We start from the raw sequence: 23,623 nt of genomic DNA on the forward strand, positions 1-23,623 counted from the left end.
AACACATGGTCTTTTGTTACTGGCTTCTTTTACTTAGCATAATGTTTTCAAGGTTGTAGCATGTATCCATGTTGTAGCATGTATCAGTACTGCATTCCTCTTTATTGCCCAATAATATTCCTCCTTATGGAACGAATGGAAGGAGTATGTATTTTTACAAAAATTCTGTGTAACATTTCCCACTAGTTTAAATTTTATATACATAACATGCTTTGAAATATTAACTGCGTGTTTATAATACTATGAAGAGCATTATCTCCAATTGTATTTTTTTCTTACACGTCAATAACAGTGGCCCCAGTGCCCTCCCTTGACTATTTTAAAATTTTGGGTTGCTTTTAGTGATGGAAAAGTCTGGTTTGGAGATAAAAAACGGGTCCTTTTTTTAGTAATAGATGGAAATAAAACTATACATACTGTGTATCTTTACAGGGTCTGGATGTGAACTGTATTTCTTACTCTTGGTTACTTTTCTTTAAATATTTCACTATTATTGTCATTTCATTGACCCTAGTGCCATTTCTGGAGTTAAATGCTGAGATACATGGTTAACTTAAGTGAAACTTGAAGTAACTAGCCAAAATTGGCACTTAGGAGTTAGGACCTAATAATATGGTGAGGGGGTGGGATGATTCTGGGAATGTACCACTTGGGTCTTCTCAGGTAGTAAACTCACTGTTTGGTTACTTATGGTGTGAGATTTAGTACCACTTACTGCACTGTTTTGCAGCTTTAAGCTAACTTAGACTGTATCAATAAAATGGATTTGGTTTAGGGGCACCTAGCTGATTCAATGGTATGTAAGCATGTGCCTCTTGATCTCAGGGTTGTGAGTTCATGCCCCACATTGGGCATAGAGCTTACTTAAAAGAAGAAATTAAAATGGATTTGGTTTATGATGGTCATGAATTAAACTGGCAAAGCACATTATAAAAAGAATCATTCGTATTTTATCAGGTTATCAATATGCTGGGTAGTGTAATATACTAAATAGTATTATTTTATTGTGCTCATATTAAATAATGTATCCATTAAAATAAATTAGTTGCATTTCATAAGGAGAAATTCTATATCATGTTGCTTTCTGAAGAAGAAATCAAATATCTTCTGAAATCTTACTATAAATAAAGTTTGTGTCTTCCTGGTTCTTTTTTATTAATTTTACTAACTTCATATTAATTCACAATCATTTATTTAATTTATTCTGAGTTGCCTTTTAGAATTTTAGTGCTTACCTCCGGATAATTTTATAAAATTTAGAAAACTGAAATAATGATTGGTATATAAAAGTAATTTCATAACATTGGCTTTTGCTAAAAGACAGCTGCTATTGATATGGAATTGTTACCAAAAGCACTTTTTAAAAAAAAGTTTATTTATTTTTGAGAGTGAGAGCACATGTGTGAGCAGGGGAGGGGGGAGGAGCAGAGAGAGAGAGAGAGAGAGAGAGAATCTCAAGCAGGCTCCTTGATGTCAGCACAGAGCCTGACATAAGGCTTGATCCCACAAACTGAGATCATGACCTGAGCCAAAATCAAGAGTTGGATACTTAAATGACTGAACCACTCAGGCGCCTCCACCCAAAGACACTTTTCATGATTTAATAAGTTAAATTAATAAAATTTAATATTATTTTGATAATGTAAATGATCATTGAAGTAATTTTTTTTGAAGTAATTTTTTAAAATAACATTTTCTTTCCTTTATAATTAAAATCAACAGGGCATCTTTAGGGGGGGTGCCTTGGGTGGCGCAGTCAGTTGAGTGTCTGGCTCTTGCTTTCAGCTCAGGTCATGATGTCGCAGTTTGTGAGATCGATCCCCACATTGGGCTTCGTGCTGACAATGTGGAGCCTGTTTGAGATTCTCTCTCTCCCTCTCTCTCTGCCCCTCCCCTGCTTGCTAGCCTTCTCTCTCAAAAATAAATGAACATTTAAATAAATAAATAAATAAATAAATAAATAAATAAATAAAAATAAAATCAACAGGGCATCTTTATATATAAAGTTAGGTTGTTTATTTGAGATTTTGCTTGTTTCTTGAGGTAGGCCTGTATTGCTGTAAACTTCCCTTTTAGAACAGTTTTTGCTTTATCCCAAAGATTTTGGATTGTTGTGTTTTCATTTTCATTTGTTTCCATGTATTTTTAAATTTCTCTTTGAATTCTTGGTTGATCCTTCATTATTTAGTAGCTTATTATTTAGCCTCCATGTGTTTGTGTTCTTTCCAGATTTTTTCTTGTGATTGATTTCTAATTTCATATCATTATGGTTGGAAAGGATGCATGACATGGTTTTAATCTTTTTGAATTTATTGAAACTTGTTTTGTTGCCTGACATTCTGGAGAATGTTCCATGTGCACTTGAAAAGGATGTGTATTCTGAAGTTTTTGGTTGGAATGTTTTATGTGTATCTGTTAGGTCCATCTGGTCTAATGTGATTTTCAAAGCTACTGTTTCCTTGTTGATTTTCTGTCTGGATGATCTATCTATCCATTGATGAAAATGAGTGTTGAAGTTCCCTACTGTTGTATTACTATAGGGATAATATATTTTGAAACAGAGTCATGGCAGTATTGACTACCTTTTTCTTATTTTGAATTTCCTTAAATTTGAATTTTTTCAAATGAGTACCTCAAAATCCTTATCTAATTTGTAGTTTTACTTTTTGTCCAGGCCCATCAAATTCCAGTGAAGAAAGTGAATCCTGGAGAAGAAAGGAGGAAAATGTTTGAGGTATAAAGACATCTGTCTGCTTATTTTAAAGCTTTGCAAAAACAATTATAAGAAAAGAAACAAAATCTTATAAAACCTCCAAACCTTTCCTCCTTATTTCTTTCAAACAGAAACCTTTAACTTTAATTCTTTTTTTTTTTTTTTCCCCTAGTCTCTCTGGGCATACCTCTACTATTGGTGCACTAACTTTCCTTATGAAACCAGAAAAAAGTAGCAATTATTTTTGATGAAACTGTTCTTTTTTTATTTAAGGAAGCAGCAAGAAAGAGAAGGTTGGAATTTATTGAAAAAGAAAAGAAACAAAAGGATCAGGTAGTTTTTTTGCTTTTATTTTTCTTCCCTTGCCAAGTTGTAGATGATAATAGTTTTAAGAGCTCTAAGAAGTTTGTCTTTAAAATTGTTACAGATTAGTTTAATGAAGGCTGAACAGATGAAAAGACAGGAAAAGGAAAGGGTAAGATTAATCCATTTTTCTTGGTACGTTCCACCTCCTCCTCACACACGTACTTTTTTTTCCAAAGGAATACACTGATTTCCATTGTATTAGTAAATGTATTTCATGTACTTTATATTAAATACTTGAAATTGTGTTTTGTTTGTTTCTTTTCCCCAAAAGTTGGAGAGAATAAATAGGGCCAGGGAGCAAGGATGGAGAAACGTGCTAAGTGCTGGTGGAAGTGGTGAAGTAAAGGTAGGCATTTGATATCAGTATGGTTACACTATTGCAGTGTTTTCTCCAGTTTCACTATGCTCTTTGAAATGTATATAATGGGCTTTTTTGGTGGGGAAAGGATTAACTTCATACCTAAAATTCTTCATCTATTATGAATTCTTAGTTTTCCTGCATGTACTTCATATATAACTTGTATTGATAACTAATATCTGACACAGTTAAAATTGCTTAAAAAGTTTGGTGTGGAGGCTATGATATACCTTTTTTTCCAGAAGAATCTTTTTTAAATCAAATAAAGTTTGTCACACCTCTGCCTTAAATCCTTCTGTTGCTTCATCTAGCCTTAAGGATTAAGTTTTCATAAGATCCTTGTTACTCTGGCCCCTGCCAGTCTTTCCAAGCTCATCTCCATCCCTTCCCTACCACACACTGTGTGCTCAAGTGAGGCTGAACTAAAGACCATATTTTGTAGTTTTCTTATTCTGTGTAGTCTGCCTGATTTCTGTCTTTGTACTGTGTTTCTTTTTACTTGATAGCATGCCTCCCTGCCTCCTCACTCTTAGTCCAACATCCAACCATTTACCTAGGTAACAAATTACCTAGCTAGCTAGTTACCTAGGTATGTTAATTCAAACATTTCTTTTGGGTAGATCCATACTATATAACAAATGACAAGTTACTTCTCTGAGACTTCTTCATTTAAAAATAAAGAAAAAATTCAAGAATAATGCCTGGAGTGTGATTAGCAAGGATTCATAGGTTAACTTCTTGTTTCTTTCTTTGTTGTGCTTATCTGAATCCTATGATTTCCTCTTTTGCTCTTGTAGCATTCTTATCTATGATAGGCCAAATTCTAAGATGGCCCTCCAAATTTCTGATTCCTAGTGTAGATACCTTGTATTCCCTCCCCTTATGTGTGGGTGGAACCTGTGAATATTGTGGTGTTATAGCTCCATTGATTAGGTTATGTTACATGGTAAACGGTAATAGGATAGTCACTCCTGTGATTACCATTGACATTTGATGAGATTCCTTCATAGAAGACTAGAGAGGAGAAGAAAGTCTGAGAGACATGCTTCTGCTGGCCTGGAAAAAAAAGCATTCACATGGCAGGGAAGTATAGGTGGCCTTTAGGAGTTGATAGTGGCCTCTGGCTAACAGCTAGCAAGAAAATGGTGACCTTAGCTATTACAGCCACAAGGAAGCGAATTCTGCCAGGAACTAGTGAACTTGGAAGAGGATCCTGAGCTTCAGATGAGAATTGTCCTGGCTGATACCTTGATTGCTTCCTTGTGAGATCCTGAGCAGGGGACCCAGCTAACTAAGTCCAGACTCGTGAGCCAGGGAAACAGTGAGATAATAAATGGGTATTGTCTGAAACTACTAAGTTTGTAGTGATTTGTTACACAGCAATGAAAAATGGATAAACTTTTTTTCCTCAGTATTATAATTTTAACATATGTTACCCAGTCAACTTTTAGTTAACGATGTTATTTAGGTGCCCAATAGAGTTATCAAATTGACTTGATTACCATTTTACTTCTTTTCTCCAAAAGTTATGATTTGAATAAAAGTTTCATGTAGATATGTGTGTTCTGTCCTGGTTTTCTTGATTTTTCATATTACATATTAATAATTCAATAAGTTTTTCTAATTCTGTATTAATATATTACAGGTTGTAGTAATATAATTTTATCTTTAAAATTATACTTTACCATTTTTGTACTGCACTATCTACTTTACTCTGAAGCAGAACTTCTGAATGATAAGGAATGACTCCGAATTCAGCCCATTCTAAAATGATTAACTCTGTATCTTACCCAGTTGGAAAGCAAAACTTAACAGTTGAGGCGTGGGCCCTCACATTTTGTCAAGCATTTTATATCAAGTCCATGACTAGTGTTGAGAATTTGATTATTTTTTCTTTTCCTTTTGAATATATTTTCTGATATGCAATAAAATATCTTTTTTCCTGTGATGTTTAATATTTAATCCTAAAGTCCTATCAATGTTGTTTGATAACTGGTTGAGACAGTTTTTCAACAGTATTAGATAGTATGTATTTAATAGGTTTCTGCTTTACTTTATAAATTTCTATGATGCTTTCATTAAGGATTAATAAAATTATTTCCCATGACTTAAAGCAAATTCTGTTAGTTTCTGTACTTATTTCCCATGGGGTTTGAAATATTTAACTTCTTAGGCTGTTTCATTTCTGTGCAGGTGATAAGGACCTGGAGGCTCAGTATTATGTCAGTCAAATTAAAGAGATCCCTAAATAAAGATAAAACAGAAATTAAAGGGTATATTTCAAAATTAATACTATTATTATAAACTGCTAAATAATAAGGCATTATTCACAGTATAATCATTTGTCTTTGATTATTTACTATCTGTAAAATCTGGGACTTACTGCTTCCAGTAATGGATGATATGGATATCATCCATATCTGATTTATTTCTTATGAATGTGTTTTTTTTTTTTAATTAGGAAATGTTCCACATACATAATTACATCATATGGTAATCATAATGTGTAAGAGGCATATCAGTGGTTTGAAAATATATTGCAGGAAAAACACATTAGAATACTACTCAGCAATAAAAATGAATAGCCTGTTAATACACGCAACAACATGGATCAATCAAAAACATTATGCTGAGTTAAAGAAGCCAGACAGAAGAGTACATATTGTAGGATTTCATTTATATGAAATTATACAAAAGACAGTCTAGTCTATAACAGAGAGCAGATCAGTGGTTGTTGGAATGAGGGGACATTGACTGCAAAGGAACAAAGATCATTTAGGGTGACAGATATGCTTTTGATTGTGGTAGTGGTTATACAAGTGTATATATTTGTCAAAACTCATTAACATATGCTTATAATTAGGGAAGAAGGTGATTTTTGAAAGACAATATTGCATCAGTATTCTAGTACAGTATTTTCAGCATTGTTTTCAATATAAACATCTTCAGAGATGTTAGCATACTTTTCATTTTTGCTAAAGAGAAACATTAGAAGACTCAAATTCAGGTCAAGGTGATATTAGCACTAGACTAAACACAGAGAGTAGCCAATCTCATAGGAGATGCAACTGCCTTTTATCAGAATTCTGATTCTGATTCTTGCCTTGGGATGCACTTTTGAAGATATGTGTAAGGACTGCTTTAATGGAGTTTCCTGCCTAGTTAGTTATCTTCCTATTTCTGACAACTTTCATCTCTTGCTACTCAAACATCTTATCTGTAGTCATCTTAGGCTGGTTTTTAAAAAACTCATGCTTTCTTATAATGTATGCAACTTACCCGTGTCAAAATGTTGACACAAATTTTATCTCAGTGGGTACACTGAAATTTTTTGTTATTTGATTCCAGTAGTTTTCTTTGCATCATTTCTTTGCCAGATTTCTTCCTTAAGAAATTATCGCTTAGAAGTTCTTCTTTTACTTTACTTGTCAGTGTTCTGACTTCTATTCTCATCACTTCACACACAAGAAAGGTTTTTATTTTTTTAACTGTTTTTTTTTTTTCAATGCGAGAGAATGTGTACACTCACACTCAGCCTGAGCGGGGAAGGGTGAGAGGGAGAGAGAATCTTAATCTTAACCAGTGTGGGGCTCCATCCCATGACCCTGGGATCATGACCTGAGCTGAAATCAAGAGTCGGTCACTCAACCGACTGAGCGAGCCATCCAGGCGCCCCCAAAACAGGTTTTTATTTATTTAAAAAAAATATTTTTTTAATGTTTGTTTTTGAGAGAGACAGAATGCGAGTGGGTCAGGGGCAGAGAGAGAGGGAGACACAGAATCCGAAGCAGGCTCCAGGCTCTGAGCTGTCAGCACAGAGCCCGATGTGGGGCTTGAACTCACGAGCCATCAGATCATGACCTGAGCTGAAGTCGGACGCTCAACTGACTGAGCCACCCAGGCACCCCCAAAATGGGTTTTTAAATGCTACCACTCAACTTTAGTCCTTTGAGTTTTATTTTCAGTATTGTTGACCTCTGCATTTCCTCTTGGTAGTGAAATTTTTTCACCATGACTTATGCAGCATTACACATTTACTTTTAACTCTTATCCTTGTCTGACATCTGTTTTCTGAGTTTTCCACATGCTTAAGTTCTTATGTCTCAGTGGTTGTGGCCTTATAAATCTGCCCTTACCCTGTGTTATTCCTGTAGAGAATCCACAAGTCCCTCCCCTTTTTCACTAATTGCCTTTCTTTGCTCCTAGGTTTGTGGCTTGGTGTCAGTGTAGTAAGCCTTCTGATTAGTTCCTCTACCTTCTTCTCTCTCCCATTCATCTTTATCATGCATAATATGACTCACCTTCTTAAAAACAGTTTTCGTATTCTACACCTGTCAGAAAATTTATAAATGCTTTCTGTTGTTGTTTATTATATGAACTCAAACACCCAGGCTTGATAGCAGTTAGAGATACCAGCCTCTTGTGACTGATGCCTGCCTTCTAATCCTATTTGTTTGCATACTTCCTTCCTCCTCCTGCTGTCAACACTCAAATATTATACATACATAGCTCATTTTTACTTTAGTACCCTGGCTCATATTGAATCATTTAATCTCTCTGTTGTATTGCTTTCAAGGCTGGATTGAACAGTATCTTTCTCCAGTGCCTTTTTTTTTTTTTGAGGAATTTTTACTTCTGATAAGCTTTTTCTTTTTTGTGAAAGTCAGTTTCAATACTTAACTACTTTAAAGTGTGCCTGCTACCATTCATTTACCACAGGCAGGAAATCGTTTTCTAGTTTTGTGCTTTGTTTCCCAACGTGTTTATAAACTGATTAAGGATAGATAAAATGTTTTGACTAGTATGTTTCTAGACTATGTTTCAGTGGTGTTTATGTCTTTACTGTTTGTTGAGGGATTTGAGATCTATTAAATGCCATATGTAAATGTTTTTGTTAAGTATACTTTTGAGTGTTATAAAGGTAGGCTCTACCTTACATATGAGCTATACATATTTTAAACTTAATAGAATGGTACCATAAAATGTGTACTAGAAACTTGTTTCAAAACTAATTAAGACCAGACTTTTCAATATTTATGTAACTTTAATGGCTTTTTATATTTTTTTTTGTTAAATTATGCTTTATTCTTAGTAACAAGGGATGCTACTTTTTGATTGTCAATGGTTATAACACAGTAGGAAAACATTTTGCTTTAAGCTGTATGTTTATTAATATGTTCAAATTAGGTAATTGCTTTTTAAAAGTCAAGTGTTGAAATAATTTTTTTCTTTTGAAGGTAGTACAGATCTTTTGGGTCTTATGAGATAAACATGTGAGAGCTGTTTGTTTAATTCCTAGGCTCCCTTTTTTGGCAGTGGAGGGGCTGTGGCTCCATCACCTTTTTCTTCTAGAGGACAGTATGAACATTATCATGCTATTTTTGATCAGATGCAACAGCAAAGAGCAGAAGATAATCAAACTAAATGGAAAGGAGAAATATATGGCCGAAGACATCCAGAAAGGTATGGCTATGTTCTGCAGAAGTTGCTTATGCTTTGCTTCAGAGAAAATAATAAAAGTCATTGTGATGTGGAAAATTGTTGGGGTTTGGAGCCAAAGGCCAAGAAAGAATTCTTGAGAAGTCTTCGGTAAAAAGAGTTGGTTTTATTAAAGCACGGGAATAGGACTCCTGGGCAGAAAAAGCTCCCTTGGGATTGTGAGGAGAGATTGATTACATACCTGGAAGTTGGAGGAGGTAAAGGCAAGGGGAGGTTTCCAAAAGGATTTTCATACGTTAAGGAAGACTTATAGAATACTGAAGCCCTAGCTATTGTGAAGCTAAAGTTGTTTTCCCCTCTAGCAAAGCATTAACATTAATGGGGGGTGGGAGAGAGGGGAAAGTGGGTGATGGGCATTGAGGAGGGCACTTGTTGGGATGAGCACTGGGTGTTGTATGGAAACCAATTTGACAATAAATTTCATATAAAAAAAAGTCAGTTGGGAGTTCATGGAGGAATGTCCTACTCTGCCTGTCTCAAGTATTTGTCAGTGGGCTGCAGGTTATAAGGAAATTTAATTTTATCTATCATTTCCTTCTGCCTATGTTTCCCACACCAACTGTGCATGTTTATCTACAGAGGAATTTCACCTGGACTACATCTAGGATTTCCTAATGGGGCTATAGGTCATCACCATTTCCCAAATCCTGATGCTATTAGAAAATCTTTGAAAAGATTGAAGATTGTATCTAAACAAGCCAATACAAACAGGCTGAACTATGATGATCCATAAATTCATCCTCATGTGTAATTTTGTTTTATGTCATGTATAGCTTAGTACTTATACTTTTCAGATGTTTTCTGTATTGATTATACAGAATATGTCTTTGCCTTTTAGATGCAGTAATTTTCTTAGGTACAAATTTGGCCTTTGACTGCATGTGGCAAACATGCAGCTTTTTCATTTCAGCCTAATTTTTGTAGCTTATTTATATGTTATAGTCTGAGCATATGTAAAAGAACGTGATAACTTTGAGCCAACATATGGTTGTAATAATTTCACCCACTTGCTTTAAATAAATCTGAATATATTTAAATGGAATCACACTTTATGCAAAATTCCAAAGTATGCTTTTTTTGTCTTTTTTTTCCCATATCACTTAGAATCCCACTTTTTTCTCTTTGTTGTTTGTGCTTGTTTTCTCTTTATATTCATCTCTGATTTATGGCTCTCTGTGATCCTGTTCATCAGATTTTTCTTTTTCATCCATTGAATTAACTTAATGTGATAGCAGTCAGTAATTTTAATTTGCATGGTTCCTTTTGTCTTAAGAACGCACACATGTTTGTGGGGCATCTTGGTGGTTCACTCAGTTAAGCATCTGGCCCTTGGTTTCGGGTCAGGTCATGATCTCGCAGTTTGTGAGTTCACGCCCCATATTGGGCTCTGTGCTGACAGCATGCAGCCTGTTTGGGATTCTCTCTCTCTCCCTCTCTCTCTGCTTTTCCCCTACACATGCTTATACACAAAGGATCTCTCTCTCTCTCCCTCTCTCTCCCTCTCTCTCTCTCCCCCAAAATAAATAAATAAAAAGATGCATATGTGTTTCCTTAGATATTCCCATTTCTTCTATAAAATGTCTGTTTAAAAAGGAGCAGATACTGGGGCACTTGGGTGGCATAGTCAGTTAAGCATCTGCTCTTAGGCTCGACTCAGGTCATGATCTCACGGTTTGTGAGCTCGAGCGCTGCATCAGGCTTTGTGCTAATGCTGTGGAGCCTGCTTGTGATTTTATCTCTCCCTCTCTCTGCCCCTCCCCAGCTTGTGCTCGCTCTGTCTCTCAAAATAAATAAATAAACTTTAAAAAATGTAAAAAAAAAATAGAACATGTATATAAAAAAGAGCAGATACCATTTTGTGAAAATTTAGTTATATTGCCTTCTTCTTGTCATTTTAAGGAGAATCCTTTCGAATGTAATAAAAATCTTTATGATCCCCCCCAATTATAGAAGATGATTTAAATGTAGGTGAGCAGAGGTAAATAATTGAGGTGAATATAAATTAATTTTATGAATTATATACGCTAGCCTGAAGTATTAAGCTAATCGTAGATTCTGTTTTTGAGAGAGGAAGGCTACTTACTGACTCACAAATATGCATTTTTTTTTTTTATGAAATGAGAAAGCAAATTTTGTTCATGGCTTTTATCCTGTGGTGTTATTTATCTTTATAGTATAAAATTTGGCTTTATTTAGTTTTATATTAATCAAATCTAAAATAAATATGTATAGTATGATGTAGAAAATGTTGGGGTTCTGAGCTGATGGCTAAGAAAGAATTCTTGAGACATCTTCAGTGTAAAAAGGTGGTTTTATTAAAATATGGAAATAGGACCTGTGAGCAGAAAGATCTGCACTGGGGTTGTGACAAGTGGGATTAGGAATAGTGTAAATCTAAGGTATTTTGGAAACAAGGTGTCTAGGACCTTGAGGGGGGTAGCTGATGTTAGGAAAAGGTCATTTATTACTGTTTAATAAAAACTCAGTCATGAGACCTTTCAGATTTATATCAGGGGGCCATAAGCTTACAGTATGATTGCCAACATATATGTTGGGAGGATGGTTGAGATAAAAAGTTTCCAAAGGAATTTTTATATGTTAAAGTAGACTTACAGGATCCTGGAGGTCAGGATAATGTTAAGCTAAGATTGCCTTTCACCCTTAGCAAAGTGTCATCATCAAGGCAGCTGAATTCCTAGAGGAATGTTACTCTGCCTGTTTCAAGGACTTGTCAATGGACTATAAGCTGTAAGGAAATTTAATTTTTCATTTGCTTTTGTTTCCCACATGATAGTATAAAGAAAATAGAGAAAACTATGTTATGTTTCTTCACACTGTTCCTCTTCCACAATGTTTCTTGATTCTGCACACTACACTTGGAATGACAAACTGCACTATGTTGGGCCATTTGCATCAAATTCCTATTATAACCTTGAAATGTTTGCATATATTTGAGTTTCAAATTGTCTTAAATGGCTCTGTTTCTCAGTTGCCTTTTCCAATATACCACATCTTCCATTCAATCTTTGTTTTGCATTAGATATATTTTCACTATTTTAATTTTCAGTTTTTAAATCATTTGTGGTTATAAGATCATTTTTATTTCATTTGTGTCAACTCTGTTGGCTTAGTGGTATTCAGATATATAGTATGCATTTTCTTATGTTGCATGAATTTATTGTTATTGATGGTAGGTATTATTGAACTCTTATTGTATATCGTTGTATTTATTCATTACAGCAACCCTATGGATTAGTTATTATTCTTTTAGTGAAAATGAAGAAATTAGAATTTATAGAGATTTAAAACTTATGCATGGTCAGGCAGCTAGTAAGTGGTAGAGTTCGGATTTAAACTAAATCCATCTGACTATAGAATTCTTCTTAAACACTCTGTTATGAAGATACTACTCAAGATACTACTAGTGAATAAGGTAAAAAGTTATTGCTTTGGTTGGTTATAAAATTTTAAAATATTGGGTTAACATTAACGATGATGCCAAGGATTGCATGAAGTTTCATATATACTCAGTGAATTTATTTTGGTTTTGTTTGAGGATATGGAAAACAGAAGAATTGGCAGGCAACCAAAGATCATCAAGTATCATATAATTTTCAAAAAACATAGTCTGTAAACTAGACCAGTTTTCTTTGTGTTGATCCCTGGCAAGGTTAAAAGTGATGCTTGCAAACATCTTAGCAGGAAGTAGCAATCACTTGGACAAAGTATAAATTCACACAGAATATATTATGTCAAATTTTTTTGTTTTGTTTTGTTTTTTAGGATTATAGGCTAAAACTTTAGTTCTCAAACTGTGTGGTGAGGCAAACTGGAGCATCGTAGTGCCATGGATATTTTATAATTTTGAAGGGAAACACAACTACATCTGTTGGACAAAGCACAGACCACTACTCAAACAGTTTGGTAGTAATTAATTAGTAAATAGAACTACTAGGTATTTCTGTTGGTCTAGAAGCATTGTGAAAAAATTAGATACCTCGTAGAGTAGATAAACCAAAGCAATTTATTGTTGCCAGGGTGTCTCAATGTAGATAAGGTGAAGAAATAGAAATAAAGATGTTAGGTGGATTAGTAACTGGTTAAAGAATTATATGCAGAGGCTGCTGGTCGGTATTTTCATGTCATCCAAATAAAAATAATGTAGAAGCTTGTCCTCCTCAAACTAATCTTCATTTTTAAGGGGTGCATTAAAAAACATTTAAAGGATACAGTCATCACATTTCCAGAAGATGTAAAGTGGAAAGAAATAGTAAATATGTGGTATGATTGATCAGGAAACAAAATAATCTCAGTAGATCATAGCTACTATGAACCTGAATTAGATATAATTTAACAGGAATAAATTTGATGAACTTTTGAGTCTGAAAAATTATCTGACCAAAAAATTTATACCTAGAAAAAAAAAATTTATACCTAGAAAAGGTTTATAAATAGCACACATTGAGAGAAATTGAGCTAATGACCCTTCCTTGGCCCCTGGATCAAATAATAGCCTTTAAATGGCCTACAAGGTCTCATAGAGGCCTGTATACTTATTATTTTTGTGCTCCCTCTTTCTGTACTTCTGGGAGTGGAGAAGTAAAAGACATGTGTTTTCTCATCCTTGTTCCTTTGCATCTCCTGCTCCCTCTGCCTAGCATGACTTTGCCTCTGCCCATTTTGCCAAAATAAAATAAAATAAAATAAAATAAAATAAAATAAAATAAAATAAAATAAAATAAAATAAAAATAAAGGACCTGCTTGAGGAATTCAACTACCTTTTAATTTTGCCAAGTTCATTTTAAAAAATTTATCAGCCCTAATTCCATCCTTTGATAAAAGAATGGACATTTTGATGTGAAAAATGTAGATTGATGCCATCTTAGAATATAGATTATCCTTTTGGATTAAATAAATTTGGATTTGTAGAAAATATGTAGTCATTTCTTTATATTGTTGACAACTATTAAAAATTGGTGATAGAATACCACTGCTCAGAGAATGAACACTCGCTAGTCACAACTGCTGTTCTGAGCCTGAATTAGTTGGTCCTTTGGGGTGCTCTCACATCTTGACATATGAGTCTGTATAGTAGAAATAGGCCTGTATGAAGAGGTCTCGAGGCTGAGTTGAGCATCTCCTCCCTTGGTCATTGCTTGGATGGTTGCAGGGGGAGCTTTTTGGGCATCCTTCATCTCTCTCACCATTACTTTTGCATCTAATACTATCATCTCAAGTTTTTTTTTTTTTTTTTTTTTTTGTACATATTAATGCAATTGGGTCTCAACAAAAACCTTGCCTTTGTCTCACAATAGGGTAGCTTTACAGCCCCCCCCCCCTTTTATTAGTGTGTTGATTTTACAGTTTAATACTGAGTTGTCCAATTTATTTCTTTTAATTTCAGATCCTGTAGAGGATATATTCACAATAGGTTAAATTAGGGGAAAAGAAGCAAGTTTAAACATGTTTCAAAGGTTTGCTTCTCTCTTTCAAACTCCTTGTAAATGAAAAAGAAAAAATAATAGAAAAGCCTTCAAGCTGGTATAATTGTGCTATAAGAATTTAAATGCCCTTATTTTTGGGGACACCTGGGTGGCTCAGTTGGTTGAGTGGCTGGCTCTTGATTTCAGCTCAGGTCATGTTCTTGCAGTTTGTGAGATCAAGGCTTGCATCGAACTAGGGATTCTCCCTTTCTTTCTCCCCTCCCCTGCTCATGTGCTCTCTCTTTCAAAATAAATAAACTTAAAAAAACAAAGGCCCTTATCTTTTTTCTTTTTCTTTTTCTTTCTTTCTTCTTTTCTTTTCTTGTCTTTGCCCTTATCTTTTATAGCTAGTCATCATTGGTAAGGAGAAGATTTAACTACTGTGTGTGTGATATTCTCCTAATTCCATGCTTACTAATACCCAGTGTCTCATATTTACATATATATCCTATTAAATGGATCAACAACTTTTACTCCTCCCTCATACTTAAGCTGTTGTCTTTGCCCCTCAATGTTTTGCTTTACTCAAAGGCATTTACTCCTTTTTTTCCTTGTTATCCTCAAGTCCCCCTTTAATACTGCTTCCTTTGCTTAGTTCAGAGCTGCTCACATATTTCCTGTTTTAAAAATACTAGAAGCTAACCATCTTGTCACATCCCTTTTATAGGATTCTTAACCAAACATTCATCCCTCTTTTCTCCCCTGTTTGCTCATGGGAAAAGGAAAGTCACAAGTGGCTTTTTTGTCTAGCCTTTCTGCTTGCCGAAGTGATACAGGTGTTTTGGAAAAACTGTGAAGTATAGGAGGGTTTTAGGAAGCAGGAATGGAAATCACTACTACTGTCTACAGAGGCAGTTACTGTGAAGACTTTGATCTTTTTTTCTTGCACTTTTTCTTCATATATTTTTCCTTAGTCACTGGAGATCAAGTCATGTATACAAATTTGTATCTGGTGGGTTTTTTTTTTAATCTAACATTTTTTACTATAACATTTTCCCATGCTGAAATCATTTGCAAGGGAATTTTTATGTCTGTAAGATTCCAGTGCCTGAATTACCATAATTTATCCATCGTTTGTAATTTTTCACTTTTTTGGAATATTTTTTGCCAAACTTTATGTTTCTCATTTCTGTATAATAGAATCTTAGAAGGGCAGTTAGTGGGTTAAAGGAGTTGGTCAGTTATGTTCTTGGTAAAGATCCTAGAAATAAACATTAATACATTTATCAAATTTATTTAACTAAATGCATTTATTAACTAAATATTATTAAATTTCTGGCTGGAAAAACTACCAATTTATGTTCATTCTAACAGTATATGATAGTGTCCCTTCTAGTACCAGTAGCTTTTTAAGAGCTGAAGTGTTTTTTTGTTTTGTTTTTTAATGTTTACTTATTTATTTTAGAGAGAGGAAGAAAGAAAGAGGAGCACCAGTGAGCCAGTGGGGGAGGGGCAGAGAGTGAGAGGGAGAGAGAGAATCCCAAGCAGGTTCTGTGCTGGCAGCATAGAGCCCGACACAGGGCTCGAACTCAAGAACTGTGAGATTATGACCTGAGCCGAAACCAAGAGTCAGATGCTTAACCAAATGAGCCATCCAGGTGCCCCAAGAAGTTTTCTTTTTTAAATCTTTACTTTTGAGAGAGAGAGAGAGCACAAAGAGAGGAGGGACAGAGAGATAGAGGGACAGAGGATCAGAAGCACGCTCTATGCTGACAGCAGAGAGCCTGACGCTGAGCTCAAACTCACAAATTGTGAGATCATGACCTGAGACGAAGTCAGACGCTCAACTGACTGAGCCACCCAGGCACGCCAAGAAGTTTTTAAAATATATAAAATTAAAGTAGTAGAGGAGTCGAAGTTTTCACTATTCTATACTGGTTACACAAAAGGGTATTGACATACTAGATACCTATAAAAATAGTGATTTGTAAGGATAACGATAATAAAAATAGGAGCTAATATTTAATTGGACACTTCCTTCCAGGACCACTTTCAAGTAATTTACATATATAGTGAATTCTTATTACTTATGGATTGCGTGTTTGTGAATTAGACTACTTGCTAAAATTTATGCATAACCCCAGAATCAATACTCCCAGTGCTTTCATGGTCATTCATGGACACGCACAGAGCAGCAAAAAATTTGAGGCACCCAATGCACGTATTCCAAGCTGAGGTTGAAAAGACAATGTTCTGCTTTCTTGTTTCAGCACTCATACACAAATGTGTTTTTTGTGTTGTATTCACATTTTTTTTTTTACACTTGTGTGCATATTCTTGGTGATTTCACTGTTTAAAATGGCCCTCAAACACAGTGTTGAAGTGTTGTCTGGTGTTCCTACGTGCAGAAAGGTTATGATGTGCCTTGTGGAGGAATTATTTGTGTCAAATGAGCTTTGCTCCAATGTGAGTTATAGTGTTATTGGCTGAGAATTCAGGCTATATACATTGAATAAAGTGTCTTTAAATAGAAACACACATAAAACAATGTTATATATCAATCCATTGTCAAAGATGTTGTAATAAGAGGCTAGCAGGAACATAACCCTGTATTTCTCCTAGGGGATAATGATTCAGTATTCTCTAATTCAGTACTCATGGTGACTTTTTAGAACATAACTACTATGAATAATGGCAAGTGCCTATGGTATTTACTTATTTATTTATCACCAATGCTATGGAACAGGTATTATTATTCTCCCTATTTTACAGATGGAGAAATTGAGGCACTGCATAAACAAATAATATGTTGGAGGCCACATAACTGTTTATTAGTAAAACTAGCATTTGAAAGTGGACAGTTTGTTTCCAGAGTTCACTCATTTAACTGTTGTGCCATGTTGACTTTAGTGAGGATTATTTATTAGGAAAATTGAAGGAGCTGGGAGAATCCAGCCACCATTAAAGAAAATATACTTAAAGGAGGAAGCTTGGAAGAATTGGATGGCTTTTCACGTAGAAGAAGAATCAGACTTATTTATATATTTCCACAGTGTAGAATTACTATGACTAGGAGAAGTAGACAAACAGATTTTAGCTAATTATGAGGGCTGTTCAATGGGTGGACCATCATGCGATTTAGTGAATGTCCTCAAGCTGAACCTATTAAACTAGAGCTTTGAATGGCCATGTGCCAGGTATATCCAGGTGGGACTAGAGGAATGGTTTATTCAGCAAGAAGTTAGACTAGTTAATACTTAAGGTCTCCTCCAATTTAAATATTATGATTCTTTTGCCTTGTACTTTTTAGTGGCCATTGACCTTAAAGAACATTGTCAAAGCATCTGGTTTTATTAAAATTTGTATGTCATTGTTGTTCCTGGTCAGTTCTTTTCCCTAATTCAAACTGAATCAGCAAACTGAAATTTATACACAACTAACTCTTTCACATTCTCTTTTTCTTATATTTTGCAATGCCCACATTTGCCTGCTCCTTTATGACTTCGCTTATCTTTCCTCTTCCCTTCTTATCAGCAACTCTGGCCAGTCTGACTTTGCTTATATCTGTGTCTTACGTCTTAACATACCTCTTCAATTAGATTTTTTAAAAAAGACTTTCTTATTTTAGAGCAATTTTAGGTTCACAGCAAAACTGAGGGAGAAGGTACAGAGATTTCCTATATATTATCCCTGTCCCCCCATATGCATAGCCTTCCCCCTTATCACCATCTCCCACCAGAGTGGTACATTTGTTGCAAAGGATGAACTTCCATTCAATTAACTTTTTAATATTAGAGCTTCAGCCATGTAAGACCATTTTATAAAACTATTGAGCGCCTCTTAACATTTGTGTTTTATAGATGCTTTTACTTTTCCAAGTCTTTTTCTCTGTATTGTATCATTTAATTTGAGTAAAGCTCACACCAATTCCGTTCCATCAGATAGACGCCACGGAACAGAGGAGGAAACTTGAATAAACCCCATGTATTCTTTTCCTATCTCATTAACTCTGTGCCATCCTAGCTCTTCTACCTTAAACCACACTGACTCATTTTTTATTTCTCTGATTATTTCTTCTACCTAGATTGTTACATGTTTTTGTGTTATTATTGCCTCTTAAAATAATCACTCATAATCATCCCTCCAAAATTTTAAATACCTCTTACCTGTAAAAGATTTGAGCTGTGGAAGTGAAGTAACCTTGGCACTTATTCATGCCTTTGTATGAATAAGAAAAGGATGTAAAAGAATGTATAAGAAAAGGAAACGAAAAAACTTACTCCTTTTTTCCCTCCCCTCTTTTCAAGATGAAAAAAAATGAGTTTGTCTTAGAATAATTACTTCCTTTTAACCCATTTTAATGTCTCTGCATTTTCCCAAATTCCTAGTTTATTACTATATAATTGTGGTTTATACAGTATTTATATTATCATTGCTATACTATGAATCTAGAATACTGTTTTACTTATTTTAGGCAGTATAATTTTGGAACTCAAAAGATAGAGTGTTTAATTTGTCTAGAACAGTCAGTGTCTCTGAATTCTTAATAATGTTTAATGAAGAAAATCACTATTAAATAAATTGACTATTTCTGACTTATCTCCATGAGTCTAGCACAAATAGTTTGTGTCCATAGTTTAGTATAGTTTTATTATTTTAGAGAGGAATATGAATATGAGTATGGATTTTTCTTTTGGTGTATATGAAGTAGTTAACAGAAATGCATGTGAAAAATTAAGACAGTTTGTAGGTTTTTAAGCATTATGAGGGGCTATAGAATCAATTAAACTAATTTTTGTCTTTTGTTATTCTTTTAATAAGGTTTATTGCTCTGATTTGTATATATAGAATCAACCTCGCATTTCTGGAATTCTGTTTTATACAGCTTTACATCTTCAAAGATCGATGTAATATTGGCAAATAGTTAACAATAAGTATTTGTTTAATAAATGAGAGGGGAAAAAGAAATAATGTTAAACAAAAATTACTGCACGTTGTAAGTTTGTGATGGAAGCAATGAGTAACGTAAACCTGCTTATTTAAACCAGCTCAGGAAAAGATTATTCGAGAAGCAAAACCTATAAATGATATAAATAAATACAATAGATAGTACTTTATATATGTACTATGAAAATCTGTAAATCAAAACTGTTATACATACGATCAGGTTTTAGTAAAATAATTCTAAGTATTAATATATGTCATTTGCAGGTTTAGACTGACACACATTGAACATGGTATCTTAGGATGGGAAATCAAACATGTTTTACTTCTACAAAGGTTTGAGATGTGGTCAGGATACATAGCAGTGAGATCAGCAATTTTACTTAATTACAAGTGGTTGTGTAAGCGTCCAGGATTCCCCAAAAGAGCCTGGAAGACATACAGTTTCATATCACACATCCGAGTATCATATTCTCTTAAAGTTTATCCTCCCTTGTTGGACCCAGCCTTGTATAATGGGCCTATAGCCGACTAGAATCAAGCCTTGCCTAGACATATGTAGGAGATATGTTGCATCCAGACTAGATAATAATCTTATAATTATACAGTGTATAATATGACGGCTAGAGTATAGCACATGTCTACTCCAGAGGCATATACAAATTTCTCATTCATTATTCTTTTTTTTTAGTATTTTTTATTTTTATTTTTTAATTTACATCCAAATTAGCATACACTGCAATAATGATTTCAGGAGTAGATTCCAGTGATTGATCCCCTATGTATAGGGGATCAGTGCTTATTCCAGCAAGTGTCTTTCTTAATGCCCCTTATCCATTTACCTCATTCCCCCTCCCAAAACCCCTCCAGGAATCCTCTGTTTGTTCTCTGTATTTAAGAGTCTTTTATGTTTTGTCCCCTCCCTGTTTTTATATTATTTTTTGCTTCCCTTCCCTTATGTTCATCTGTTTTGTATCTTAAGTTCCTTATATGAGTGAAGTCATATGATATTTGTGTTTCTCTGATAAATTTTGCTTAGCATAATACCCTCCAGTTCTATCCACATAGTTGCAAATGGCAAGATTTCATTCTTTTTGATAGCCGAGTAATACTCCATTGTATATATACACCACATCTTCTTTTTATCCATTCATCCGTCAATGGACATTTGGACTCTTTCCATACTTTGGCTATTGTTGATAGCACTACTATAAATATTGGGGTGCATGTGTCCCATCGAAACAGCATACTTGTATCCCTTGGATAAATACCTCGTAGTGCAGTTGCTGGGTCATAGGATAGTTCTATTTTTAATTTTTTGAGGAACCTCCATACTGTTTTCCAGAGTGGCTGCACCTGTTTGCATTCCCATCGGCAGTGCAAAAGAGATCCTCTTTCTTCGCATCCTCGCCAACATCTGTCATTGCCTGAGTTGTTAATGTTGGCCAATCTGACAGGTGTGAGGTGGTATTTCATGGTGGTTTTGATTTATACTTCCTTGATGATGAGTGACGTTGAGCATTTTTCATTTGTCTATTAGCCACCTGGATGTCTTCTTTGGAGAAGTGTCTATTCATGTCTATTGCCCATTTCTTCACTGGATCATTTGTTTTTTGGATGTTGAGTTTGATAATTCCTTATAGATTTTGGATACCAACCTTTTATCTGATATGTCATTTGCAAATATCTTCTCCCATTCCGTTGGTTGCCTTTTAGTTTTGCTGATTGTTTCCTTCACTGTGCATAAGGTTTTTATTTTGATGAGGTCCTGATAGTTCATTTTTGCTTTTGTTTCCCTTGCCTCTACAGACATGTCAAGTGTTACTGTGGCCGAGGTCAGAGACGTTTTTGCCTGCTTTCTTTTCTAGGATATTGGTGGCTTTCTGTCTTACATTTAGGTCTTTCATCCATTTTGAGTTTATTTTTGTGTATGGTGTAAGAAAGTGGTCCAAGTTCATTCTTCTGCATGTTGCTGTCTAGTTTTCCCAGCACCATTTGCTGAAGAGACTGTCTTTATTCCATTGGGTACTCTTTCCTGCTTTGTCAAAGATTAGTTGGCCATAAGTTTGTGGGTCTGTTTCTGGGTTCTCTATTCTGTTCCACTGATCCGAGTGTTTGTTTTTTGCCAGCACCATACTGTTTTGATGATTAAACCTTAGTAATACATCTTGAAGTCCGAGTCTATGATGTCTCCGGCTTTGGTTTTCTTTTTCAGTATTGCTTTGGCTATTCGGGATCTTTTCTGGGTCCATACAAATTTTAGCATTGTTTGTTCTGCTCTGTGAAGAATGCTAGTGTTATTTTGATAGGGATTGCTTTGAATTAATAGATTCCTTTGGGTAGTATTGGCATTTTAACAATGTTTGTTCTTCCAATCCAGGAGCATGGAATATTTTTCCATTTTTTTCTGTGTTCTTTAAATTCTTTCATAAGCTTTTGATAGATTTTTCACCTCTTTGGTTATGTTTATTCCTAGGTATTTTATGGGTTTTGGTGCAATTGTAAATGGGATTGATTCCTTGATTTCTCTTTCTGTTGCTTCATTATTGGTACATAGGAATGCAACTGATTTCTATGAATTGATTTTATATCCTGCGACTTTGCTGAATTCATGGATCAGTTCTAGCAGTTTTTTGGTAGAATCTTTTGGGTTTTCCATATAGACTATCATGTCCTCTGCAAGGTGTGAAAGTTTGACTTCTTCCTGGCCGATCTGGGTGCCTTTAATTCCTTTGTGTTGTCTGACTGCTGAGGCTAAGACTTCCAATACTATGTCGAATAACAGTGGTGAGAGTGGACATCCCTGTCGTGTTCCTGACTGTAGGGGGTAAGCTCTTAGTTTTACTCCATTGAGGAGGATATTAGTGTTGGGTCTTTCATATATGGCTTTTATGATCTTGAGGTATGATCCTTGTATCCCTATTTTCTTGAGGGTTTTTATCAAGAAAGGATGCTGTATTTTGTCAAATGCTGTCTCTGCATCTGTTGAGAGGATCATGTGGTTCTTGTCGTTTCTTTTATTGATATGATGTGTCACATTGATTGTTTTGCAGATATTGAGCCAGTCCTGCATCCCAGGTATAAATCCCACTTGGTCATGGTAAATAATTTTTTTAATGTATTGTTGGATCGGTTGACTAGTATCTTGTTGAGGATTTTTTGCATCCGTGTTCATCAGGGAAATTTGTCCGTAGTTCTCCTTTTTAGTGGGGTGGGGTCTTCATCTGGTTTTGTAATAAAGGTAATACTGGCTTCATGGAAAGAGTTTGGAAGTTTTCCTTCCATTTCTATTTTTTGGAACAGCTTCAAGAGAATAGGTGTTAACTCTTCCTTAAATGTTTGGTAGAATTCCCCTGGAAAGGCATCTGACCTTGGACTCTTGTTTTTTGGGAGATTTTTGATTACTAATTTTGTTTCTTTACTGGTTATGGGTCTGTTCAGATGTTCTGTTTCACTAGTGTATATGTTTCTAGGAGTTTGTCCATTTCTTCCAGATTGCCTATTTTATTGGCATATAATTGCTTATAATATTCTCTTATTATTTGTATTTCTGCTGTGTTGGTTGTGATCTCTCCTGTTTCATTCTTGATTTTATATATTTGGGTCCTTTCCTTTTTCTTTTTGATAAAACTGGTGAGGGGTTTATCAATTTTGTTAATTCTTTCAAAGAAACAGCTCCTGGTTTCATTGATCTGTTTTACTGGGGTTTTTTTGGGGGGGGAGGTTCAGTAGCATTGATTTCTTCTCTAATATTTATTATTTCCTGTCTTCTGCTGGTTTTGTAATTTATTTTTTCTTTTTTCCATCTCTGTAAGGTGGAAGGTTGGGTTGTGTATCTGAGACCTTTCTTCCTTCTTTAGTAAGGCCTGGATTGCTATATTCTTCCCTCTTATGACTCTTTTGCTGCATCCCAGAGGTTTTGGGCTGCAGTCTTATCATTTTCATTGGCTTCCTTGTACTTTTTAATTTCCTTTTTAACTTCTTGGTTAGCCCATTCATTCTTGAATAGGATGTTCTTTAGTCTCCAAGTATTTGTTATTTTTCCAAATTTTTTTAATGGTTGATTTTGAGTTTCATGGTGTTGTGGTCTGAAAATATGCACGGTATGATCTTGATCTTTTTTTACTTGTTGAGGGCTGATTTTTGTCCCAGTATATGATCTATTCTGGAGAATGTTCCATGTGCACTCGAGAAGAATGTGTATTCTGCTGCTTTAGGATGAAATGTTCTGAATAGATCTGTTAAGTCCATCTGGTCCAGTGTGTCATTCAAAGCTATTGTTTCCTTGTTGATTTTCTGTTTAGATGATCTGTCCATTG

At 34.8% G+C, this 23,623-nt stretch overlaps 1 protein-coding gene across 10 annotated transcripts in view; it reads left to right on the forward strand.

Moving 5' to 3' along the window:
• The window catches only part of NEK1 (NIMA related kinase 1), a 221,569-nt gene that overhangs the window by 65,880 nt on the left and 132,066 nt on the right, over window positions 1-23,623 (forward strand). For all 10 annotated transcript variants that reach the window (XR_008296043.1, XR_008296041.1, XM_053216724.1 and 7 more), the window contains 5 exons: window positions 2,675-2,734; window positions 2,987-3,046; window positions 3,141-3,188; window positions 3,351-3,425; window positions 8,737-8,900. Coding sequence is in view for 8 of the 10 variants with exons in the window: in XM_053216724.1 (XP_053072699.1) it covers window positions 2,675-2,734; window positions 2,987-3,046; window positions 3,141-3,188; window positions 3,351-3,425; window positions 8,737-8,900 (407 nt within the window). In the remaining 2 variants the exon portion in view is untranslated. The remainder of the gene's footprint in view (window positions 1-2,674; window positions 2,735-2,986; window positions 3,047-3,140; window positions 3,189-3,350; window positions 3,426-8,736; window positions 8,901-23,623) is intronic.

The sequence above is a fragment of the Acinonyx jubatus genome, chromosome B1, assembly GCF_027475565.1.
Source record: "Acinonyx jubatus isolate Ajub_Pintada_27869175 chromosome B1, VMU_Ajub_asm_v1.0, whole genome shotgun sequence".
NCBI lineage: Eukaryota > Metazoa > Chordata > Mammalia > Carnivora > Felidae > Acinonyx > Acinonyx jubatus.